General features: G+C 38.4%; 1 protein-coding gene across 1 annotated transcript; it reads left to right on the top strand.

Annotated features, from left to right (window-relative positions):
• The first annotated feature begins 2,653 nt into the window (after nt 1-2,653).
• On the top strand, nt 2,654-23,988 carry LOC139742571 (uncharacterized). Its single transcript, XM_071653105.1, has 2 exons — nt 2,654-3,127; nt 19,361-23,988. The coding sequence occupies exon 2, from the start codon at nt 19,470-19,472 to the stop codon at nt 20,454-20,456; it is 987 nt and encodes a 328-aa protein (XP_071509206.1). The 5' UTR covers nt 2,654-3,127; nt 19,361-19,469; the 3' UTR covers nt 20,457-23,988.
• Nucleotides 23,989-26,468: the final 2,480 nt, after the last annotated feature.

Raw genomic sequence — 26,468 nt, forward strand, 5'->3', positions numbered from 1 at the left:
CCCTACGCATCATTATTTATAGCCAATTGTGCAAACTCCTTCTAGAGACAGAAACGTATTCGAGAGGATCACTTGGAGAAAATAGTTTTTTGTTTGGTTGATCGCCATGGAAATATATTCATACTTTTTGACGTTAAGTCATTTTTTTTTCAAGGCAATCTCATGCTAGAGCATAATTCAAAGGGGAGCACGGCTTTGCATGTTGCAAAGATGGCTGTCTCTATAATCGTATAGACTTGTTAGCTTTGTAAATTTTGGTTCAAAATTAGCAAGAAGTAATGAGATATTATCTCCTTCCGCTAGACGCTTGCTGAACTCGCATAGAGCTGAGAGACTGAAGTTCGGCATGCTTATCCATGTCTTAGGATCCTTTCAAGACAGCAACAAAATTAGTTCTTACAATATCCATAACGGACACAGTGTGATTTTAATGATAATGATAATAATTACTGTATACACGATATATTCACAGCATGAAAATTTCGCGAATTTGAGCTGACGGCCTTTCTCGCAGCATGAAATTTTCGCGAATTGCCACTGGTATCCAATGCATATTGTGTAGGCAAGAACTTTCGCGTGCATTTTAATTTCGCGAATGTTGGCGCTCGCGAAATTCGCGAAATTAAAATACACGAGAATTGACATTCCTCATTTTACAGTACAATAATAATAGCCCACGAAGGAAATGTTCAAGACGCATTCGTAGATGACAGCATGAGGATGAGATTAAAGGTGTGATTTCACTAAGCACGCGAACGATTTGCGAAGGACGCGAATGACAAAATCCAGCATTCGTATTCTAATTTGCAAAAGATCGCAAAACGAGCGTGAGGGTTCGGAAGCGTCGTCAATCGTTCGCGAATGTCGTTTTTACTTCGGCAAGAATTTCAAAAAATTCTGAAATTTTTTGCGAACCTTTTCCGCACACTTGGTCGTGATTTACTCGTGAATTGTTCTCAAAAAGAGTCTTTAAAGCCCCGTCATATGCGCAAGACCTTCGCAAGACACGCGCGATGTTCGCAAAATGTTCGTGAAACCCCAAACAGACCCCGAAACTTTGGAGAATGTCTCGCGTATGTTTCGCGAAATCTGCGAAGTTTTTCCGATCATTTTACGACGTAACCGCAAACTGTTCGCGTACCTTTTGAGACATTCTCACGAACGTTTAGCGCATGTTTGGGGATGTATGACCTACGTTTTCTACGAATCAAAATCGTAACATACATATTAATATCGAACAATCATTAACAACTATATAGTAAAAAAGAAATTAAAGACTACCAAAGAGAAAGAAATGTTTGATGAACAAAAAATCGCAGAATCTAAAGTATGCCAAAACTACATCTGAAACTAGAGATTATGTGTTGGAGAAACTGCGAAAAAAAAAATCAAATGGTTTACTAGTGGAGATAGGTCCTAAGAAAAAAAGATTATTGAAAAATTTGCGTTGTTCGCATTTCCGTCGCGTTTTCTTCGTGCACGCAACATGCTGTACTTTAGCAATGATACACACGACATTCGCACATACGTCGTGAGAACTTCGCACAAATTGCGCAAGAATGGTTTTCAGCTTCATTGTCGGAACACACTCGGAGAAAAACTTTTCCGAATATTGGATTTTTCCATTCGCGTCCTTCGCAAATCGTTCGCGTGCTCCGTGAAATCACACCCTACAGGAATGAGAAAAGTTCAAATATCTTAAAACAGATAATCCAAGGGTCTACCTGATTGTAGGAAACACCGTCGCGACTAAACGCGACTGATTGATGGCTCGTGAGACTGGGAAAAAAAAAGGTCTCACCAAGCAGGCGGCTCCACGGCCACATCCAAGGCGTCTCCTGACAAATTATTCGCCCTGAAGTCGCGAGGACTTCTTCAAGACGTTTTCTCAGTTGTGGAGAAGTTTCAGCGACTCTTCCACACCATAGTCGATAGGTCGCCACGGGTCAAGCAAGATTGCGGAGACCTCTCGGAGACATCGCGGATAAGATTAGTCTCTATACGGCGTGGCCGCAACTGATGGAGACGTCGCGGAGACGTCTCGAAGACGTCTCGGAGACCAGCACATATTCGATTCACATCAACTCCCCGGAGACCCAGCAAACTATCTAGGAGACGTTGCGGAGACATCAGGGAAACGTTTCCGCAGCTAGCGGAGACCAGGTTGTTACCTAGAGATATATATTTTAGAGAACATGCACTTTTTTTTCCAGCTATGTATTCTAGGAACAAAAAAGCATGGCGAAGGGATACAAATGTTTCCAAGACTAAAAGAGAAAGAAAATATATAACAGAGCAGTCAGATGATGGTAATATTGCCAAGGAGAGAGGGAAAATCCCACGCTTGTACTGCAATTTCTTTGTTTGGGGAGCTCGATTTGTTGTTGTTTACTGTTGTTGTTGTTGTTGTTGTTTTATTTAGGGAAAAGAGAACTCTCAAGACTACTTGGTATACCTACTTCCCCCACTGACAAACTACGATGCCGCAGCTCTAGGCATTCACAACCATTTGCACTTCTATGAATATTATTGTCGCATACCACTGCTCAGCGAATCGTGGCGACCCGCTGAACTTTGATGGCCGATTGTACGTGTGAGGCATTAGCGCCACGAGCTCCATTGTTACAATGACTGCTATAGACGACGAATTCGATTGTGTTGACATTTGTGAGAAAGAGTGCTTTGGAAGTCGCAGCAGGGCCGTTACTAATTTGATTGATCATACTAGTATAGTCGGAGAATATAGGCCCTGTGCGATATGAAATGGGCGTGGCCTGATCAGAACGCCACCTGATCAAGTCGATCGATGTAGTAGCAGGCGTGTGTGGCCACTTCGAAATCTTCAGCTCAGGAGAAACCAGTAAAGCGCGACCTTGATCGATTGGAAAAGACTCTACCACAGTCAATACATGCAGTGATATGTACCTTTGACCGCCGTGGTACCTTGGCTTGCTGTTCCATCAGCACGCCGATATTGTTGGGACCTTATTGTGTTGTCACACACCCGCACTCATTGGGATTCATTGGAGTGTGTTACCGTGTATACACTGAAATTTACTCATTATCGCGTGTACGGGGAAAATGTGACTGCCTTTTCAAGCTGTGGGGCCTCTTAGTATAATGAAACGTGAGTACACACTATGTCTTGCATTGCAGAATTCTATTTCTATTTCATATCAGTACATTATACCACCATGTCGCTTGTCAACTATGCTGACTTGTACACATACGCGAGGTGTCCATTTCTCACTCTGACACTCAGTTTATTCAACCTCGTAGACGATGCCTTTTTTGACGCAGTGAATTAGCAGTACGGGTAACAATTCGGCGTAGGGCCTACACTAGTACAATAACATCGAGAAAAAAATTGTCATATTCGATATTAGTGAAAATGAATTCGCACTTGATGAAAAATCGAATGATTGGTTGCAGTTTGTGAACTCTTAACTTCCACGTTTGCCTTGATAGCCGCAAGAAGTTTACCCTAGAGAGCTGGACACCGATATCTTGTCAATTCTGTATGATAATATATAACATAATGTATAATCATATAATATAATGTGATTATGTCTGTAGAATTTCTGTCTGACCAAAGCGGCATTTACTTTCGTCCATAGAATCTCTCTATAGTTCTACACGATCTTATGCTCAGTGTAGACTATCAACAATGTCCAAAACAGACAAATAAACAAACCCGATGGGCATTGAATATCACTTTTCATGTACTTGTCAATTTATCGACAACAAAATGTACGCTTACTAAAATTGCAATCAAAGGAGATTAAAATGGTTTCAATACAAACACGTATCTCTTATGATTATGGTCTAGTTTTTGAATGAAATGCAGGCAGACATACACACTTTTATGGGTGGCATCTTTTGCCAAAGAGTATGTTATTGATGTAAATTCCCTCGAATTAAACGAGGTTTATCAACAAAGTGTATTAACTTAGGAGTCAATTAACAGAAGCTTACTAAGGTGCATGGGGGGGGGGGGGTGGGGTGAGTGACGGGAAATTAAGCAACACTCACTTATTAAGACATTCATTTGCGCATTTATTTTTGCGTTATACCCTTTTTAAACTTTTCCTGTATAAATACCACAGAGAAGCTTTACTATAGGCCATCATAGTAACATACGGGGTTCTTACTCTGTTTCTCGACAGAGCTGAAAATAATTCAAACGTAGTTTACCTGGAATAATAAGCTAATCTTTTTCCTGGATATATAGTATTATAGGTGGGAAATTTACAATGACAATAAAGCGACCAACAACGATTCGTGATGTTTGAGACCATTTCAGTCGTAGGGAGGTTGTATCTTATCATTAAGTAGAACCAGTCCAGTGTACCCAATCAATGTAGACAGGCACTTTTGCAGTATACTAGTACGTAATCGGCAAAACGTCATACATGTACTTTAATTGACAGTGTAATGGGTATAACTGGATTTCACACATTGACACGCTGCATTGCGTGCCTCCCACACTGTTCCGACGGGAAAAGAATATCATAAGAAAAGAATATGGAAGAAAAGCATTGCCTTTGAGTGTTTCGATTTCCGCGTATACTATTAAAGGGAAACCAATAACATAGCTGCAATTGGTGTTGAGGAAGATAATAAATGCCAATATAACAGAAGGGAAGGGGTATTTTATGATATGCCATCACCCATTGCTTGGCTAACGAACCGACCTTTTTTCCGTTTCTTTTTTTTTAAGGAAGAGGTTCACTGTGATCACCTAAGAGTTTTTCTTCATTTTTTTTTTTGGGCAGATAATAGGTGTGTGTGCGTGTGTTCGTGTTGGTGTATTTGCGTGTGTGTGTGTGTGTGTGTGTGTGTGTGTGTTTTATGTGTGCCCCGTTATTTGAGGTACGTTGATCTCGGGAATGCCAGGTTACTTATTCAGAAGATTTTATATTTTTCCCGTTTCTCTTTTATTTTGTGTGTGTGAATATATTTCTAACGTTACGTGGAATAAGACTTTGAGCAACATAGTGATGTGAAGACACGCTTATGCTGGAAGAGAATTTCATAAATCTTGAGGAACTGTAAAACTTATAGTATGTATTTCTATAATGTATATTTACGTATTTATATACACGCATATCAGTTTATGTGTGTGTGTGTGTGTGTGTGTGTGTGTGTGCCGTGTATGTTTGTACTTTTTATGTCCTCCCTTCACATCCTGGTTACGTGGTCCACGTGAGTGCTATCACGAGTGTAATCATTAAGTAAAACATCAGTTATACATGAGACAAATAACATTTATGTCTGTACATATCTTGCTGATAAATCATAATGATAAATGCCATGCTTTCACGGCTGTATACGTGATCTTGTGCCTTGATTGATTTTGTGCAACATGTTCACTGAAGTCAGGAAAAGGGAACAAAGGTCCATCTGCACATGAATGTGAGTGCTTTTTATCACTTCATAAACGGAAGTGTCTCCCGTAAACGAGCTAAAACAAACCAATGAATCAAAATGTCACGCTAAAACTGATGAGTCTGCACGCTAAACATCGCACGATTCACACGTAAAGGGGTAGACCTTGTAGCTGATATTGGCCTTTAGTTATGAAGGCCTACATAGGTGAATTTATCGATGGGGCGTGGGAATTAGCAAATATAGCAAAGGTCATTTTTTCAGAAAGATCACCCTCATGACTGGAGTACAAAATGGGCTACGCCTTTCCCCTTGTACATCACAGCATGAGTCTTCCAGCACTCGTATTTGGGGCGCCTCAATCGAGTGGAAACCCTATAGAGCTCTCTTTTCCAAAGAAATGTCCTCACATCAAAGCTATACAAGTAGTAAAAATAAATAAGGTGTTTTGAAATGTGATCATAATTATACACGTACCCGATGTAGACATTGGCGCTTCATCTGCAGAGATGAGCCTGAAATGCGAGCCAGTGGAGAAATGGGTCATTCGACGGCAGTAAAAAGCATTCTCTGTCAATAATGTCTGGTCATGAAGCTTCCACTACAATGTATCATCCTACTAGGTGTTTCAAAAAACATTTCCCACTTTTGATTCTTAATAATTCATAAAGTATATATCAGATAATATTGTCATTGATATGAGTGATAGCTGAATACTGTACAATTTGGTTGAAGGTGGTTTAGATATGAAAGCATAAATCGGTTTCATGAAATCCATGATTAATTTCACAGTTAGGTTCCAGATTTTGCTCTATTTTCAACCGTCTGTACAAAATTTCACTTTGCACAGGGGTCAATGGGTGTGTATGGGAGTGTGTGGTTAACACCCTGACAATGGTCCTGAACAATGGCCAGGGTTTGAATGCTTCATTATTTATTCATGAGAAATTCCACTATCACAACTAGTCTTTATTCAGCCTCTGGCAGTATCTGTGTAAAGTCAAACACCTGCCGATACTGTCTTTGAGTGGCGACAGTCCTCTCCCTACTTCTGAAAAACGAAATTACAATGAATATCTTCTGTTCTATCGTAAACATGGTGACAGGAAGCAAAGAAAATCAATTTAGAGTATACACTCTTGTGTTGTATATGGAGCCTTAAACAAATCTACTGTGAAACAAATCGCCCCAATGATAAATGCTGCTGAACTCTTTACCAAAAATGATCTCTTTTTATCGAAAAAGCGAAAATTTGTCAGACTATTTAATTAGTATACATAGACAGTTGTATAAAAATGAGGGACTTTTCGGATCATTTATGCTTAATTATATCCCAAATTTAGTGATGTGTGAAGCAAAATTTGACAATGATTGCCAGCTGGAATGAAATGTGGTGTTTGCAAGCACATGGAAACATGTGCTTACTTTTTCCATGTGCATGCATTTTACCCTTTACCGTGCATGAATTCAGACTAGCAGTGCCCAGGGCAATCAACATGAATTATTGATTAAGCATTCATGTGCCAGGGAGCGCGAGAGTGACGCCCAGTCAACAGGTGGTTCAGGCATGTCCATTGTTCAGGGCCATTGTCAGCACACACTCACATACACATCATTGGTTTCTGTGTAAAGATCATTTTTTGTACAGAGGGTTAAAATTTGACCAAAATCTGAAACCTTACTTCAAAATCAATCTTAGATTTAATGAAACTGATTTATGCTTTCACATTCAAATTACCTTCAACAAAATTGTACACTATTCAGCTGTTACTCATATCAATGACAGTTATATCGGATGAACAGTTTCAGAATTATTAATGATCAAAAGTGGAAAATGTTTTTTGAAACACCTAGTATGACAAGGAGCCTCGAGGTTATAAATGTTACGCTGTGCTGCACAAGGTGACCTTACATTATGCGATAGTCACCGATTTTGTTTAAGAGTCTAACAAAATCGGGAAAGTACCTCTTGTGATTATAGCAAACAGAAGACTTGATAAGATTGGTATAAAACGTCATCTTTGAATTATCAACATGAAATAGATATGATATCTATATGGTCATTGGCATACTTTGTAGAATACGAGCCCTCGGGAGTGCTTCACGAAGAATTTAAGTCGAACTTAAAATTTAAGATTGACAAAAAATTATGTTATGCTGTGTGTCTTCAACGTACCTCAACTTTCTAATGAAAATTAGGATTTGGGGGACAACTTTTCATATAGCCATCGATAATACAAGATAAAATAAATAACAATGGAATTATTCTGTAAACAATAATGATAATTTGAAGTGGGTGGTGATTAGGCTAATGAAATTGAACAGGGAAACCAGTGGTATACCATAATTTTTAGTCAATCTTAACTTAAGTTCGACTTCGTGAAACACCCCCCCCCCCCCACGTGTACCCAATCAATGTACACAGGCACTTCTGCAGTATACGTAGTCGGCAAACACGTCATATATGTACTTTAATAGTGTAATGGTTATAACTAGATTTCACACATTGACACGCTCATTGCGTGCCTCCCACACTGTTCCAACGGGAAAAAAATATCATAAGAAAAGAATATGGAATGGTGGCCGAGGAAGAAAAGCATAACCTTTGAATGTTTCGATTTCCGCGTATGCTATTAAAGGGAAACTAATTTAGCTCCAGTTGGTGTTGAGAAAGACATGATGCCAACATAACAGAAGGGAAGGGTATTCTATGATATGGCACCACCCATTGCTTGGCTAACGAACCGACTTTTTTTCAAATTTCATTTTTTTTTTTTTTAAAGGAAGAGGTTCACTGCGATCACTTGAGAGTTTCTCTTCATTTTTTTTTTGGGTGCAGATAATAGGTGTTTGTATGTGTGTGTGCGTGTATTCGTGTTTGTGTATTTGTGTGGTTTTCTTATGTATGTCCCGTTACTTGAGGTACGTTGATCTATAGGGAATGGTTACTTATCCAGCAGATTTTATATTTTTCCCGTTTCTCTTTTATCTTGTGTGTGTGAATATCTTTTTAACGTGACGTGAAATGAGACTTCGAGCAAAACAGTGATGTGAAGACATGCGAATGCTGGAAGAGAATTTCATAAATCTTGAGGAACTGTAAAACTTATGGTGTGTACATGTATTTATTATGATATGCACATTTGCAACTTGGATTGCACAACCTTGGTGTACAACCTGCAGTAGGGCCTACCCCCCCCCCCAAAAAAAAAAAAATCTTTTATTGCAGTCACAATTTATTTTCTCGATCAAAATATAAATCATTGTCTGCTTAATCTGAGCGTATATATATATATATATATATATATATGGAGAGAGAGAGAGAGAGGCCTATGCATGTAATATATGTATATATATATATATATATGTATATATCCATCCACGTATATACACACATACATTTATATATAATTTTATGTGTATGAATGTGTGTGTGTATGCGTGTACTTTTTTGTGATCCCTTCACATCTGGGTTACGAATTGCTGCCCGGCCCACATGAGTGCTATCACGAGTGTAGTCACCAAGTAAAACATAAATTATGATAACATGAGACAAATGACATTATATGTCTGTACATTTCTTGCTGGTAAATCATAATGATAAATGCCTTGATTTCACGGCTGTACGTGATCTTGTCTCCTGATTGATTTTGTGCAACATGTTCGTGGAAGTCAGCAAATTGGAGCAAAGGTCCATCATCACATGAATATGAGTGCTTTTTATCACTTCATACACGGATGTGTATAGCCCGTAAACGAGTTAAAGCAAACTAATGAATCAAAATGTCACGCTAAAACTGATGAGTCTGCACGTTGAACATCGCACGATGCACACGTAAAGGGGTGGACCTTGGGTGTAGCTGATATTGGCCTTTAGCTATGAAGGCTTAAACGGGTGAATCATGGTTGGAGCTTGGGAATTAGCAAATATAGAAAAAGGTCTTTTTTTTATCAGGAGGGATCACCCTCTTGACTGGAGTACAAAATGGACTACGCCTTTCCCCTTGTACATCACAGCATGAGTCTTCCCGCACTCGTATTTGGGGCACCTCAATCAAGTGGAAACCCTATAGAGCTCTCTTTTCCAAAGAAATGTCCTCACATAAAAGCTATACAAGTAGTAAAAAAAAAAATAAGGTTTTTTGAAATGTGAACATTACACGTACCAAATCCAAATAATTGATGCCTTATCTACAGAGGTGAGCCTAAAATGAGAGCCAGTGAAAAAAAATGGGTCATTCGACGGCAGTAAAAAGCATTCTCTGTCAATAATGTCTCGTCACGAAGCTTCCACTATTATCCTACAAGGAGCCCCGAGGTTAAATGTTACGTTGTGCAGCACTTAATAGCATGGTGACCTCATATTATGCCATAGTCACCAATTTTGTCTGAGAGTCTAACAAAATGAGGGAAAGTACCTCTTATAATTATAAAAGACTTGATAAGATAGTGTAAAACGCCTAGATTGTCATCTTTGAATTATCGACATGAAATAGATAATATCTTTAGGGCTATTGGCATTCATTGTAGAATATGGCCAGTCAGAAATACCATTACTGCACCTTAGCTTTTTTGGCGTCTGCTGGAACCTCCCCTTGACTATTTACCAACGCGGACTCTGCGTCGAAGACCCTGTCTTGACTTCATCAAACCGACAGCACAGAACTGTATCTAGCCGCCGTCAAACTTCCGGGCAATTATAAACATATCTCTTCTTCTTGAATGACCTGTAATAGCGATGATGTAAATGATGGTACTATCATTAACAGCGATCAAGCTGTGAGCGATAAGACTAGTGGTAACGACGTCATCAAAGGAAAATTGACATTAATGATAACATCAACAAGAGCGAGAGACAAACTACATTGGACATAATTGTTAATTTTCATCGCCAAGCCTTAATTGAAATAATGAAAATGATTACGAGACAAACCGTAACCATAATTTGATGGTAACTTTTATGATGACAAAAGGAAGGAAACCGATAACATACCCTAAACTATTTATTACTTTTTTAGGCACGGATGAAATGTGTCTGATGGCACAATATCACTACACAAAATCTTCCATGTGCATTCACTTTCCACTCAACGTTTTAAGCCTATAAAATGTCGTTACGTAACCAATAGGATTGATCCGGCTCAACAGAGAGTCATCTCAACAGGAATACAAAATACTTTGGATCCGATTACTGCCTTGCAATTGGAAGTCACAAACTCGGCTTCTCGAATGTCAATTCATCCCTTTGTACTACTCTACAAAATTACTGTTTAGCTAGACGTTTCAAAAACAGCTATCAGGCTCGTAAGGAGGTTTTAGTTTAAAGACAAGTTGCACAGAAACACACTCACATACACACACACACACACACTCAAAAGTTGGACTAAAATGTCAAGGTAGAATAGAAATAAACCCAGCAAATGACAGAAAGTAAGTTATGAATATTTTTGATCTCTCAAGGTAGATGATACAAACCAAAGAACAAACGAAGGAGAATTTACGTTAATTTCAGATGGTGACATTACGTAATAGATTTAGATGATAAAACAATGCAGTGTTCATCGAAATGTTTGTGCAATACTGAAGTATAGTATGTAAAGAGGGGCATATTTTCATAAAAAGTACTCACCACGAGGTTTCAACAAGGACATAAGTCAGAGTAAATCGTTTTATGGAAGCAGAAATCAAGCAAATTTACATGCATCTTTCTTCATTGTTGATATCATTATTATCATCATTTATTTGACCAAGAAACAATACAGTAGGCCTACATCAGAACAAATAAATCATACACATGAAAAAAAATGACAAAAGACAGTAAAGAGAGGAAAATGCTGCATGCTGGTCTGGGCTGACAAAAGCAATATGAATTGTTGTTACTCGGAAACATATTAGCCCAAACATGTAGCATTGAGAATTAACATATAACGAAGTACAATCAAATAAGTACAACAAAGAAATCAATCAGACATGTCGATCGGCATTCGTAAATTGTTTCAATAGTCCTTGAAGTATACAGGGCCTTCGTTATAGATTTACTGTTTGGTTCACAGGTTAACTCAAGCCTGCACCTTAGGGGAGGAGCTTATAGCTTGTGTGCAGTCATTCACTCAGAACAAAATTTACAGTGTCATTGCAACTTACACCTGTGTATTAGCATAAATGTATGCGTGTGCGTAATTTTGTGGGCGTATTATAATATTATCATCATTATGTCAACAAAAATGTACTTGCCCTTAGCAAAAATTAAAAGAAGAACAAAAACACAAGCACACACGCACACACGCACACACACACACACATAAACAAACAAAATGCTTTATGAGGACCTCATAGACTTGTATAAATCATAGCATGGAAAATCCGTTGATAGAAAATTACTAAATGACGTTTACACTTGTCCCGTGTACACCAGGACGAGACGGTGTTCAGCTCATACTCCAGTATTTGGTTCGCAAACACAGCACGCCATTTGTGCAAATATCAAAAGGCCCTCAGATGGTAATTTCTAAGGGCACTCTTTTTTCCACTGTGATCAGATGGTTTATTGTCATAAGAAATAATGTTTGCCCTAGGCGGATGGATGTCGATATCCAGAATAAATTCATGTATTTAGAGTAAGGATTTCTATAAGATCTGTATGATTGATATCTTCAGAATGACCTAGTGTAACACTAAGACTATTTTAAAGTTGCTGTATTAACGATCATGCTCTCTGAAGGGAGTTATCTGTTTTATGGAGGGCAAATCCCTTTCAATTTTATATGAATGTTTTCTATTCTCCTTTATCTGCGATTTGGGAAGGTCCATCAATCGTACTTCTAGTATATCCATTGTACAAAAAATACATTGTAAGACGGACCTTCGCTCTAGCCTCTTTAAGGCACTGAGTTTTCACGTTGATGGCTCCAAGGGAGAGGGTGTTGGGCACAGAATGTAATCCCTGACTGACCTCTGAAGGAAATCCATTCAATTCCAGCACGTTCTCTTCGTATTGGCAATCAAAACAGGCAAACCATTCCACCCCTTACCCGTTCCTTCAATTGGACCAAATATTTTCCATTGAGTATACGATAACTTTATTCTTCCATACAACGTTTGTAGAAATAAGTATATATCGCACACGATATGTATTATAGTCCTGGGAATCTCCCGAAATCGTTTGAACACTCAGCCCGTCGCAGGTGAACCTCCACATTATGAAACTTGACGAACATTGTGTACATGATGTCACTGCATAATGTACAAGTTGAGGACGTAATTGTTTCTCATGCAGATTACGCTCTCTTTGTAAAGTTGTTCCGCATGAAGCACAATGAACTAGATTTACATAATATCAGCGTAGTTTTGTGTTTAGAAGCCTGTGGACGTCGGCCTTCACTTCGTACAGCTACACTGACACCACTCACTAAAGCCTGGCATATTTTCCTTTTCACCACATACTAGTGCAACAGGGCCAGCTTGTATACACAGCGTTCTTACAATGGCGGTTTCAGATCTGGGCAACGTGTTGATTGGCATCGGTCGCAGCAATATTATTATGATATTCGTGTACGTGGGCACAATAATAATCTACGTGAGCCATTTTAAGCACGGCTTCATTTTATTTGACGGGATGTATCTATGCCTTGTTCCCTGTGGCTGTCTTTAGCTTAACTTCACCATTTTGAAGAGCTATTATCGCCACTTTTGATTATCTTTTATTTTATAACTAGATTTTTTTTTTTTGATAAGCATCGTCTATATTACCATCAACCAGGGCCTATAACTAGTCATGTTAATTTCTTTTCCTGAAAACCCAACAGCAATAGTAGATAATAGAAACTGAAGTGGTAGTAATAAGAGGTTATGTTAACACAATCTAATTAAATGAACACTAATGAAGACTATTATTGTTTTCACTGCCACACTACCCATTATCATTGTGTTACTTTGATAACAATGGTGCTGATTAGTAACTCTATAATAGAAATATAAATTACTAAATACATCTACGCGAACTAAAAAGTATAACAAGCAACAGCAACAAGAAGAAGGAAATGTAACACGAACATGTGTACAAATCGTATATCAATTATAATATCTATACGTTCTCTGGGTATGTTTGTAGATGATTGCGTATTGTTAGTGTGTCTGTTCATGGAGTGGAGTGAAGGAACTGTCGTCAGCGGCAGTGGCATTTTATTAATCATGTTGGCTGTCTGGTTGAGGTCACCATCAAAAAGTACAATTTGCGCATTATCAGGATGATTAATATTTAACAGGCGATCATCTAAATTAAATATCACTGTTGGGTCTCTGATATCAAGGGGGAGGGAGGAGGTATATGATCGTGTGGTTTCCTGCCTTGTTGACATGGAAACGAGTAATGAAGCTTAAATTTAGATCACACATTAATTACAGACAGAATGTGTCAATATATAACCTAACTATTCGTGGAAGATTCTGTGTGTTTGCACACAGGAGATGGCTAAGTTTATTTATTGTTTAGATATTTCCATATTGCCTTGGAGGCCTCGGATTCTATATATGGGGGCAATTTGTAGCCAGGATTGTCGAGTAGACATACCTTTCATAGCATAGTTCTGCGTGTACAATATTCAGCTTCACTTCGCAGTGTGCAGTGTACTTCACACAGGGACAACACACATGTTGTATACCATATTTTTGGCAAATGGCGTACACAGCAGTTGCGGAGGCCATAATATGTTTGCAAAAGTGAAGTGAGAAGATGAAACAGTAAATTCCTGTTTTCTCCCCGCCACATCTTTTCTGTCTCCTCTCTCTTTATCTCTCAATCCATATCCGAAAATCAGCTGATGTTTTATCTTTGGATGCCACCCTAGGAAGACGATGATAGGTAGTTATAATTACCTACTGCAGTAAGGAGACACTAGACCTTAAGACAAATTTGTCTCCTTAGCGTATTCAGCTATGTAATATCTCATTCAATCCGTTGACAATGCTCAATACGCATTTTCTATAAACACCACTTCCCTATATAGAGCTGAATCCAGAGTTATATATATATATATGTATATATATATATATATATATACATATATATATATATTATATATATATATATATATATATATATATATATATATATATATATATATAATGAAGAAACAAACTGTTAATGCATTTTGGCCAATAAAACATGAGTTTACTCAACTAAAAATTTGACGTCCTACGCCTTAGTTAGGTAATTAGGTACTCAAACTACGGAGTATATGTACTTTTCAATTTAAGGCGTTCAAAACTAGAAAAAGGAAAAGAAAGAAACTCAGTAATGTTCACCTGAATATAGATAATCAGTGTCTAACACCTCTGATAGGGATGAAGATGGATGACTTTCTTTTACTTTTTGTTAGATTTTTCTAAAGAGGTAAATCACATATATATATAAAATAGTTATATATATATATATATATATATATATATATATATATATGTATATATATACAGTAAACCTCGGATAAGTCGACGTCGAGTGAGTCGAAAATCACTTAACTCGAAGCAAAATAAAAAGTCCCGATTTTTCCCTATGTATTTTCTCTAAGAAATATTTGGATAAGCCGAAGTACGAGAGTCGAATTTCGGCTGTGTCGAAGTAAAACATTCAGTCCCTTTTGTACAAAATACACGTAGTTTACATCACTTGAGCCGAAGAAGATTTGTCTGGCATTCTCATTACATTTAGAGGAGAACAAAAAATCGGCATGTCGCAGAACCCCGTCCCTGGCCTGCTGCAGGAAAGCATGCACACTCACCGTACCGCTCTGCACGCATGTCGAATACATACACATGTATACATGTATACACACAGCACATCGATCCATATACTTTATCCATACACACAGCACATCCATACTTTATCCATGTCAAGCCAGAACTCCTTGGTCAACCAATCGCTGCTTTAATATTTTAGTGACAGGCCAAGTGGGCGGAGCTTGTTTGTGCGTGCCCGGCTGGCTGTATACTTTTGTTCAATGGAGGTGGGATGGGCCTGGGAGAGTGTTTGTCTCAGGGTAGGTTGACAGAGATGGCTACCTATGTTGCACCATAGACATAGCACATGCACATTGCCACATTAGCGCAGACATTCTCAGAACTACGTTTAACTACTAGTATTGATACAAATTCCATGTTCAATTTAGAACAAAATAAGAACATTATCTTCAAGAACAGACAAATTTGAATGCAAACACACACACACACACATGCATGCAAATGTACTATAATACATGTACATAACTGTGAGTCGGAAAAAAAAAAATCGACTCTCGCGAGAGTCGAATTTCACTTAAGTCGACGCATTTTTGTCAGTCCCGAGAGCTTCGACTCATGCGAGGTTTACTGTATATATAATCAAAAGAAATTGGACTGAGGCGGGACGTTGCTCTCGATCTTAGTCTCCCTTTTATTTGTCAAGCTTTCGGCCCTTCATTGGACCTTCGTCAGGACCTACCAACAGAACGATTATTATATGAATAACCTGATGTGTCATATAATATATAATACAATTTCACATATTGCCAATCTTCTAAATCATTTCCTTTATATACACAAATCAATCAATCAATCAATTCAATACAAATATCCAATCTAACCTCAAATCATCATCAGAATAACATCATATGTCAAATATATATATATATATATATATAAATAAATTCTTATATCATAATACTGCCATATAATAATCATATTGTCCTATAATTCTTTGCATAATAATCACAAACAGAATCATTATACATATATATCATATTCATATGTCTATTTGTATTGCGTATATGTATACATCCACATATAAATAGATTATTATATCATAATGTTTCCATATAATAATCATATTATCTTATAATTCCTAGCATAATGATCACAAACAATCATTATACATATATATCATATTCATATGTCTATTTGTATTGCGTATATGTATACTTCCACATACGCAGACACACACCCACATACATACGCACACACAAGCAAACACACACACACACACACACACACATACGCAAACACACACAACTCCGGTTGATATAATACTATCTAAATCAACATATCCTATGTATTTCTTATAACGTCCCGCCTCAGTCCAATTTCTTTCGATTATATACAACCAACAATGCGGCACCGCGCACGTTCGGGACCCAGGGAACTATCTCTCACATTATATATATATATATATATATATATATATATATATATATATATATATATATGTAGTCGAGACAATGTAGATGACAAAAGATGTCGCATGAAGCCGGCTGTTACGAAGCTTTCGACCTTGGTCTTCCTCAGCTTTATTATTTGCTAAGCAGACGTGTTAGTTACTTGGGTGTCTTGTGGCTGTCTTGTGGCGGGATCATATATATATATATATATATATATATATATATATGTTGATAAGGTAGTCCGCGTGTTGGCAAGATAAAAAGATAAGTAACAAAGCTGCAACAAAGTTTATGCTGTATTCACCAACGGTTTATTTCTTCACACAAATTTTCGAGCGTCTCGCCGCCCTTTCTCAAGTGTTGATTGTATACTGCTTTATCAACACTTGAGAAAGGGCGGCGAGACGCTCGAAAATTTGTGTGAAGAAATAAACCGTTGGTGAATACAGCATGAACTTTGTTGCAGCTTTGTTACTTTTATATATATATATATATATATATATATATATATATATATATATATCATATATGTCAAATATAAAAGGCGGATATACTTATAAGAAAGATGGCTATAGATGGTATTTTCCGTCTCTCTATCTAACCATGCAATATATATTCTCTCACTTGATGCACTCTGCTTTCTGGCGCTTACTAATGATGATATAACCTCAGAACGGCAGGTGTAATAGCTTCCTGTTCATGAATTCTGTATTCTTCCACATCGACTCCGGTAACCCTCATCATTCAAACACACACAACAGTGAATTCAATGAGTGACATTCACCTTGATACACACAAGCACTTTTCACTCTGAGCAGGGTTTCCCTGTATATGGGAATATTGATAATTCTCCTCGATCCAACAGACGTGGTAATACCGTTTAAAGCTCATTCCCAAAATGACATGTCTATCTGACAATTCAGTATTATACTGCAATCAATCACCTGATTGTGTGTGAAGAGATGGTAGTTTTAGCACTTTGCGGGAAATGCATTGTACCTCAAATTCTAGCTATACTGCCATACATGCATGCTCAGAAAAGTTAACTGCGTTTTTCTTAGCTTCTGTTTGTGAGACTGGTTTATATCACCACAAGCTAAACCCTGTAATGCAAACAATTCCCCCTCAGTTCTCACAACAAGGATGCCGTGACATGTTTTTTACCTTTATTAATGTTGTGACAAATAACAAGAAATACGTTTGCGCTTTTGTATTGACACTGTCGCTATTGTTTGTTCATGACAATAGCAAACCGAGACAATAGAATGAGAGCTTTCCTGACCCACTCGAACTACACTCTGTTCAGTCACCTTACATATTGATGATGTTTTATTAAGTCACACTGCATTATGTACAAAGCCAGTTTATTTGTCATGGGGACATAAATCATAAATGACGACGTATGAATACAGGTGCATCCACACGAAAATTAGTCTCACTCACAGAGGACGCTGTATCAGACTAAAAGAAGGGGATATAATGGTTTCCATATCCACAATACAAATACCAGCCAGCTAGACGAAGATATCTAATGTATAAGCAAACTCGTACAGATGCGGAAGTATCTCAAAGGGATAATCTAGTAGAATCCATTTATGAAGTATATTATAGAGGTGAAGTACAATTAACGAGCAATTGAATTCAGATTTAGTACGTCTACTTCCCATAGGGCCTAATTACGTGCAAGGAATCAACGTTGAATTTAGAAACTCTTGCAAGTCAGCTATAGTGACACGCTGCTGTATGGACTAATACCCGTCACGGAAACATCATGAACCATCCATGACCACCTGTGATTTGTAAACTGCAAGTTCAGCTTTTTAATTTATCAATTTGGGGTTTCAGGCCTATCACCAAATGTTTCCTTTCCATGCCTTCGAGTCGAGTGAGATCAAGGACAACATGGTATTAGTTACGAAATGTCTGGCAGAATAATAATTTCTGTGTATATTTTTGACGCTTAGAATTGAATGTTATTCGATGTAACGACATCATGAATGACACATACAAAGCTACACTGTATATGTCTTTATAATGGGAATTACCTCGAAAAGCTGTTAATGCCATACGGCATATTATATCGGTCCATATTCCTTTAAAAATTTTACAGTTACTGTGTATACAAATTCTGTACTGTTTTACACTGAATTTTATCTAACATTCGCAATTCAAAAAAAATAATAATTATCCAGTAGCCTTTATACAAACCTAGTTTGCAGAAAATAGGCACGCTTGGCATTGCTTGAAAGTCACTTTTTAACGGGAGGTAAAAGCTGCAGACACGATTTTTTTTTTAGAGAGAGAGAGAGAGAGAGTGTGTGTGTGTGTGTGTGTGTCCATTTTCCTGACATAAATCAATCAATCCATGTCCACAGGTGTCTGAACTTCTGTCATGACGAAAAAAGAAGAAGAAACAAACAAATCAAGCTCACCTCCAAAGAAACAAAGCAAACTACCAGTTGACCGTTGGTATTTTACACTCCGTCTATCAACTGTTTGTCAGTGGCATTTCATTGGATCTAGGAACGACCATTCGAAAGTGCCTTATTTCATTGGGTATTTGCGTCGTATGAATCAAATATTTGCTCGACTATTAATACTGTCATGTCCTTGAAGTACCCCATGTCGAAATCTTTTTCTTTCCTTTTTATTTTGTATGTTGTTGTTTTTTGCATATCAACTACATTTCTTGGCAAAGACTCTTACACTGTTCTCGAATCAAGCTTTCTTGCTTTATGAAAAGGTTGAAATTATCAATTCTTTTTTTTCTATTTTCTATCCGATAGGTTACCTACTATGCATGTCTGACAACGCGTGATTCTAGTCAACCATCCAGTCAATTCGTCTGATATCGACACAGCGAGGTCGACTAAAGTCGACGTCGAGAATTTGACGATGGCGTCCCTCTTTGCCAGAGACCGGAGGAAAAGTGCCAGCATAAACCTGAACGAGGAGCCGCCGGAATTCAACCTTCTGTTTCTCGGCAAAAGCCTGACCGAGCGAAAGATGGGCAAGGAGTGTACTTCGGAAATCGTCTCTTCCCTCGTTGAGCGTTCGCGCGGCAAGGAGCTCAAACGAGTCAAACTAACCATCTCCAGCCGAGGCATCTGGGTGACGGAGGGGTCCGATCCAAAGAAGCTGCGAGACACTTTAATCCCCATCTACTCTGTCAGCTATGGAGCTGCGGATAAGAACTACACTCGCGTGTTCTCCTTCGTCACTAACTTCAGCAAGAACGACCCAAACATTGCCGAGGGTCGCAAATCCACAATGCCTTTCTATTGCTATAGCTTTGTCACTGCTACACCAGCTGTCGCTCGCGGGATGGTTGTCTACCTCTTGCGCTCTTTCAAACTCGCCTACGAGTCGTGGAAGAGGAGTGTCAAGAGTCAACGACTACGAGATAAAATCAAGGCTGGACCGGGGCATAACAGTTTCAATCCTCCCGAAAAGACTACCGAGTCGAGCTTGACCGAAGCGATGGCTAGACTAGACCAACTGACCGGGATCAGTTCCAGTGATAAGGGCTCGGACTCTTCGCAGAGTGATGTTAATATCACTCCGCCGGACGAGACGGCTACGCGCTCCGATAAAGTCCTGTCGTGGATGGACAAATGGCTCGGCGTGGGCTTCAACAAAACTCGCGCTCGACGTCAGAGCGATGACAGCTCCTCGTCAGCGAGCGATAACGTCACTACGAAGAACGAAGAGAACGAGGCCTTCGCCGAGAGGGAGCACGAGTTCGCCGACCCCACCGCAATGCTGAACGACGAAGTGGACATCGTGTCCGAGCTGCAGGACCCCGAAGTCCGAAGTGTCTTCGAAGAACTCGCCGACTCCAAGAACGCACGAAATGACAAACCAGCCGTTGCTGTCATTTGAATTCATCGCGAAACAGTGTGCACTGTTGAATCGAGTCATTGCCTGCAATGTAGCCTACGTTCATGACGTTTATTTCGTTTTGACATGCACGTGCTCTCTTCTTGGTTAAAATTTAGTTTTCGATCGAAGATAAAATAAGTAACGTGATTTGTTACTTTTGACTGTACTTTGAGTTACGAAATGATGAGAACATACTTTAGATGTCATAATGTTGTTCTTGCTGATCACACGTACGTCGATTGTGTTGTATCTAAAAATTGAAAATCAGACACCTCCTATGTGATTAACTTTTGTATGTTTGCTTGTTTGTTTATTTGTTTGTTTGTTTTTGTCATATTATACCCAGAGTTACCATGCCAACTGACTGCCAAAGCTGTAAACATGTAAACATAAGAACATGGGCCAACGCTGACGATTCGGAGTCTGATGTTGTATTCATGCAATGACGTTACTCAAGTTTCTATACGGAATACATGACGTGATTATAATAGATTATTTCAAAATTAAACTTTTTCTATGAGATGATGAAAAGAATGATAATTCCCCTTTATAACCATTCAATAAAATGATACCCAAAATAATGCAAAAATTTACACTCATTCAAAAATGTAGAACAGCATTCACCATAGATGATGAAAGGTTCGTTTTTGAAGGACCGTATACTCAGAAACTCGAACTACGGAGTACATGTACTTTTCTTTTTACAGTGCTCAAAACTAGAAAAAGGAAAAGAAAGAAACTTAATAATGCTAACCCGAATATAGATAATCAGTTTCTAAAACCTCTCATGGGGATGAAGGTGGATGGCTCTCTTTTACTTTTTGTGAGATTTTCCTAAAGAGATCAATGAAAAAAAAAATGTTCATTAAGTTCCTGCAGAGTGACACAGGTCGATAAATCTAAAAAGAAAATAATTCTTCGGGAATTTTTTTTTTCTTGAGTCCATTTAAAAAACCAATTGCAAGCCCATAGGAAGGCGAATCAGTTCATAATTTTCATGTTACAATGTAATACATGTGTACTTGTGTTTCCATCACGTGAGAACTTAATGTCTTTTTGAACTTGTTTCCATCTTCCAAATGATGTCATTGACATCTCTGTTTCCAGTTATGCATGGAAGCGTTTTGAAAATGTGCAGGTACAATCGTCATCATTACGTAACATTGATCATAATTGTCAATTGTGAGATTTGTTATAATTCGACTTCTCAATGTTCTTGTTTTTTCTTCTGTTTCTTTACGAGAACTGAATGTAAGTCATCATTTGGGTTGGAAATTGCACTCACTTTATAAATTGACTACCGAAACAAATTATATAACAAGTCACACCACTTTCTTTGTCAGTAGATCCTGACTAAAAAAATCAGAGAATCACTTCCCATTGATCTCGCTAAGCACAAATCTTAGCGAGATCGATGGGAAGTGAAGGACTCGTCGTATCTTAATTGATGGCGTTTCTATCAATGTTTTAGCTACATGCACTTGCCAGGTGCTTTTCCAATATTCAATTTAAAGTTTTTATTTTTATTTTTTTCCTGTCATGTATTACTTTGAGCCGGGAAGAGGAGTAACAAGGGGCAAGAGAAGTTGGAAGAGGATTTGAATTGATTTGAATTGATTTATTTATTTTTCTTTGATTGACTGCTTATGAGAGAATTGAAATACTTACAAGCCTGCAGTCATGAGACCGCGACACGGCTTTGAATCCCTCTGGAGGAATAGGCAGTGCGGATAAAGTGTCTCGTTCAGGGGCACAGCCACTGCAGCCAGGGGACTTGAACCCGGGACCTTGTAATTGACAGTCCATGGTCTTATTTACTGAGCTACAACAACTTCTCCAAAAGGAACAAAATAATGATGAGAAGAAAAGAGGAGATGAAGAAGAAGAAGAGAGAAAATGAAAGAAAAATGAAAAGAAACTAAACCGAAAAATGAAATGACAAGAAGACAAAAGTAAACGCAAAATAATAAAACGCAAATGGAATGATTTGTAAGGAAAAGAAAGAGACGACCGCATAGGGAAGAAAAAAAAAATGAATACACTACATAGAGCTGACTACATTGGGCACTACACATGTCCCCGCATGTATTTGTAGTGTTCGTTGTTGGGCCAAGGGTTAATGCCCTCCCCTCCTTGTCCGCTTCGATGAAAAAAAAAAGCCATACAGTATATGCCTTATATTTTCGTCACTGTGTCGAAATGATGACACACTCACACCGAATGCAATTAAACGCTAGGCTGGTTATGCTTTCCCAGTCCATCCTTGCTGTCAATAAACCAATATTCTATCAATAACATGATTGTGACTGAAACTGACCTATCCAATCTAACATCTGACGTCACTGTGTACTCACCAATCAGTGGTTTTCAATCTTCGAAAACAGTATAGTATCGCATATGACTTTCCTGCTGTCTTCCTCCCTGCAACTTAAGAGTTAGCTGAAAATTTGATCTCGTTTCTGTGATCACGTGATTGTGGCACACGAAAGTGAAGTAATAATCATTGATTCCATGTATAATCTTTTGCATCCTGGTGATTTGATCCACGCGGTATCTGATTATTGGTATTGAGCATAGTCTAAAATGGTGTCTAGGCATGAAGAAACTCAAGACCTCAGAGTTGCCATTTCACTGATCATTAGAAATAATATAGTGCGCATTCATAAATGGCTCGGATTGTTGGACTGGATTTCGAAAGAACGTCAGTCATATAACAATTACTCAACTGCAAAGCATTTCTTTTAAGAACTTCAGTCGCTAAATTGAAGAGTTCACAATGATACTTACAGAGATGATTATTATGAAGGTTCCTGACGTCAAGGCTAGAATAAGACAAAAAACACACCTGCGAGAAGAGAGTTTCAAAGCTTACAGAATAGTACAGGGCGTCAATAGAGTCGTAGGGGAAACGTAATTCAATGCATTCTTGATTGTCAATAGTCGCATTGTAAACTTTGTATACAGGGCCCCGTTTTATCAAAAGATACAATTGATTTTAAATTTCCTTAACACACAGGCTGTCATAGACTTATCATAGAAATCAACTTTATAGTAAATTTTAACTCTTCATAAAACAGGGCCCAGGTCATGTAGTTACAGCAGATACTGTAAATCATTGAAAGTCGGAGATCGATGTTGCGCTGTTGCGCCCTCTATTGAAGAGGTCTTGCACTCGACTTTCACAAAAGCACGAGTCCATGAGTCGAAAGCGTTGTAATTACAGTATTTTGGACCCAAGCTCCCCGTCAGGAAACTATGAATGGGTGGATAAACGTTGATCTAACTTCATCCAGCAACGACCAATGATTTGCTGCGAAACATCTTCAAAGGAAAAGGATTGCGATACATTCTTTTTGCAGAGACATGATTCCGTCGACATTTATCATCTATAATGAATGTCATTTGTGGACAGGTTGTGGTATTAGATGAAAAAGAATATGTACAGTATGTGATAGAATATTGCGTACGTTGATTATCTGATCGCATGGGTTTGTCATGTTATATGATAATGTAATATTTTCATGAGAAATATAACGAGTTTATGAAAAATTATATTGATGTTCTCTTTGCTTCTTCATTTGTGTGTGTGTGTGTGTGGGGGGGGGGGGGTGGGGGTGGGCCTGCTGATGTGCGTGTGTGTCAACGATGATATCGCCTGCGCGCACACACGCATATTGCGTTCTGCAGGTGCCAGCTGTATATCGCTCTGTTACAGGCATTGCATCGAGTGACGTATCGAGTTTTTGAAGTACATGTATTTCCTGTCTAAACTGCGTTTAGACAGGGAGAATCTACGGACTTAACCTTCGGAAAGTAATGGGTGTTTTTATTTCTCTTTCCGATTTTTTTAAAGACCCCCCCCCCCCCCCCCCATTCCGAAACCCCTGCGTGAAGGAGAAAGAGAAAACGCAGACCTCCAGCATAAAATAGTCTATTTTTTCCCATTTAATGACATACAACTATAAAAGTAAATCTTGTCCGTTTTTCCTGTTTTGTCTCATGTAACTGCACGCGTCATGAAAAATCAGGATCAAAGCCTCAAACTATCAGGATTAAAACAAATACAACTTGCTTTAAAACTGCCCCATGCAATCGAGTTTATTTATTTACTTTTTTGTTGTTGTTTTCATCTTCTTTTTCCTAGACGACACATAATTGTAGACATTGTTTTAGGATTTAAGTTGCAGAATGCTTAAAGTACTATAATCTCGTAAAGACAAAGATCATTGCATCACACAGATAAAAACTAAAGAAAAATTGATAAAACAAAGCAAGAAAAACAAGTCATTTCTTTCTTGGCCCTTCTTGAATATTTCGTCTGGATTCGTTCACAACTTTTGTTAGAAAGGTTTGTGACAAACAGAGAAACAAATCAGTATTATTAACAATCGAGTAATCAAAATGACGTGAAACCCTGTGACGAAGGCAAAGATCTCGTCAAAACTGATTTATGGGCAATTACAGTCATTAGAGGGCGCTGTTTGTAACCACTAGTCAACATACAAAAACTAGAGAGGGGCCGTCAAAGGCGGCAGACCCACTCCTTGTACAAAGTCGGGGTAAACATAATGTGCATTCGGTCATCTACCAGAATTCGGTCACTTAATTGCCAGTGTGCTTCTTAATATCACCAGCCAGTGAGTTCTACCAAAGATCGTACACTGAAGTGTACGATCTTTGGTTCTACAGTCACATCACACGCAAATCACATCATTTCACATACGGTAACACTCATTCACAACAGGAAAGTCCTTTAGTCTCCTCCAAAATCCATCGAAAATCCCAAATTCCACCGTCAAAAGTGCAGAATCAGAACTTTTCCAAGCGCGCGCGAATTAAGTCCAGTTCTAAGAGTATTGTCTACGCGACGGGTCGCCGAAAAAGCGCTAAAAATCGAGAAATACGCCGTTTTCTTGCGGGATATTTTGATTATAGCAAGCCGAGAGTGTGATGATATCAAAGGTCGTATGAGTGTACGATCTTTGATGGTATCCACAAAAGCGCAAAAGAAAAACAAAATTTATACGTACCCCCTAGGCAATTACCCCTATGATTAGTGTCTACGGGAATTATTCAATGCAAGGGTTGAATGCAAATGTCTACTGCACCAGTATTCGGTCACCAACGAGCGCCGCAACGTCCCCGATGCAATTTTGCACCAACAGTGTAGAGCGCGATGCATTTTCAGCGGCCTTGCTCAACCGATTATCACCAAAATCTAATCGATTCTTTCCTGCCATTATCCAAACATCCCCTGAACATTTCGTGCAAATCCGTATACCCGTTCTCTTGTTATCTTGTATACAAACAAACAAACAAACAAACAAACAAACAAACAAACAAACAAACAAATAAACAAACATACGGAACCCTTTACATAACCCCCTGCCGATTTTCATCGGCGTGGGTAACTACGGCACTGCTACAAAGAATCGTTTGCCAACTTCCACAAAATACTGAAAGGGATAATGTTCCATGCCCTATTTCTTAATTTCCCTGATTTTTTTTTTCCAAATCAACTCACAACTTTGTTCATAACCTGGTTGAGAAACAAGCAACTTACGTTGGCAAAGCACATATACTGAGAAAATCAAAACAAAGTGGTAATTGAGCGAAACCATGAAGTTCTATTTTCTGAGGAAAAGACTGAAACAAAAAAGACACGATCATGCGAATCAAAGTTCAGTAATGACGTTTGAAACGTTTGTGCAAATTTATTTGTAATAGTTTGCGTCCAGTATGCGGAGGCGTCTTACAGTAGGTCATGTGTTTTTGTGTCTGTGATGTTGTTTGTGTAAGTACGCTTTGCCTGAACGATATTGTGAATGAAACAAAATGAGAAAATGATACATTTTATGGGGGTTAAGTCTACACTTCTATCGCTGTTGTAAAGTATAAATCAAATCAAAGTAAAGCCTCCTTGAAAGAGGTAATTAAGCGAAACCATAAAGTTCTATTTTCCTGAGGAAAAAGGCTAAAACGAAGAACACACGATCATGAGAATCAAAGGTC

This window comes from Diadema antillarum, unplaced genomic scaffold (genome assembly GCF_040938485.1).
Source record: "Diadema antillarum isolate AM-2024a unplaced genomic scaffold, OU_Dant_1.0 scf00000032, whole genome shotgun sequence".
Classification (NCBI taxonomy): domain Eukaryota; kingdom Metazoa; phylum Echinodermata; class Echinoidea; order Diadematoida; family Diadematidae; genus Diadema; species Diadema antillarum.

What these genes read in the sequence shown, in the direction of transcription:
- LOC139742571 (XM_071653105.1), top strand. Translation starts at nt 19,470, where the DNA reads ATGGCGTCCCTCTTTGCCAGAGACCGGAGGAAAAGTGCCAGCATAAAC.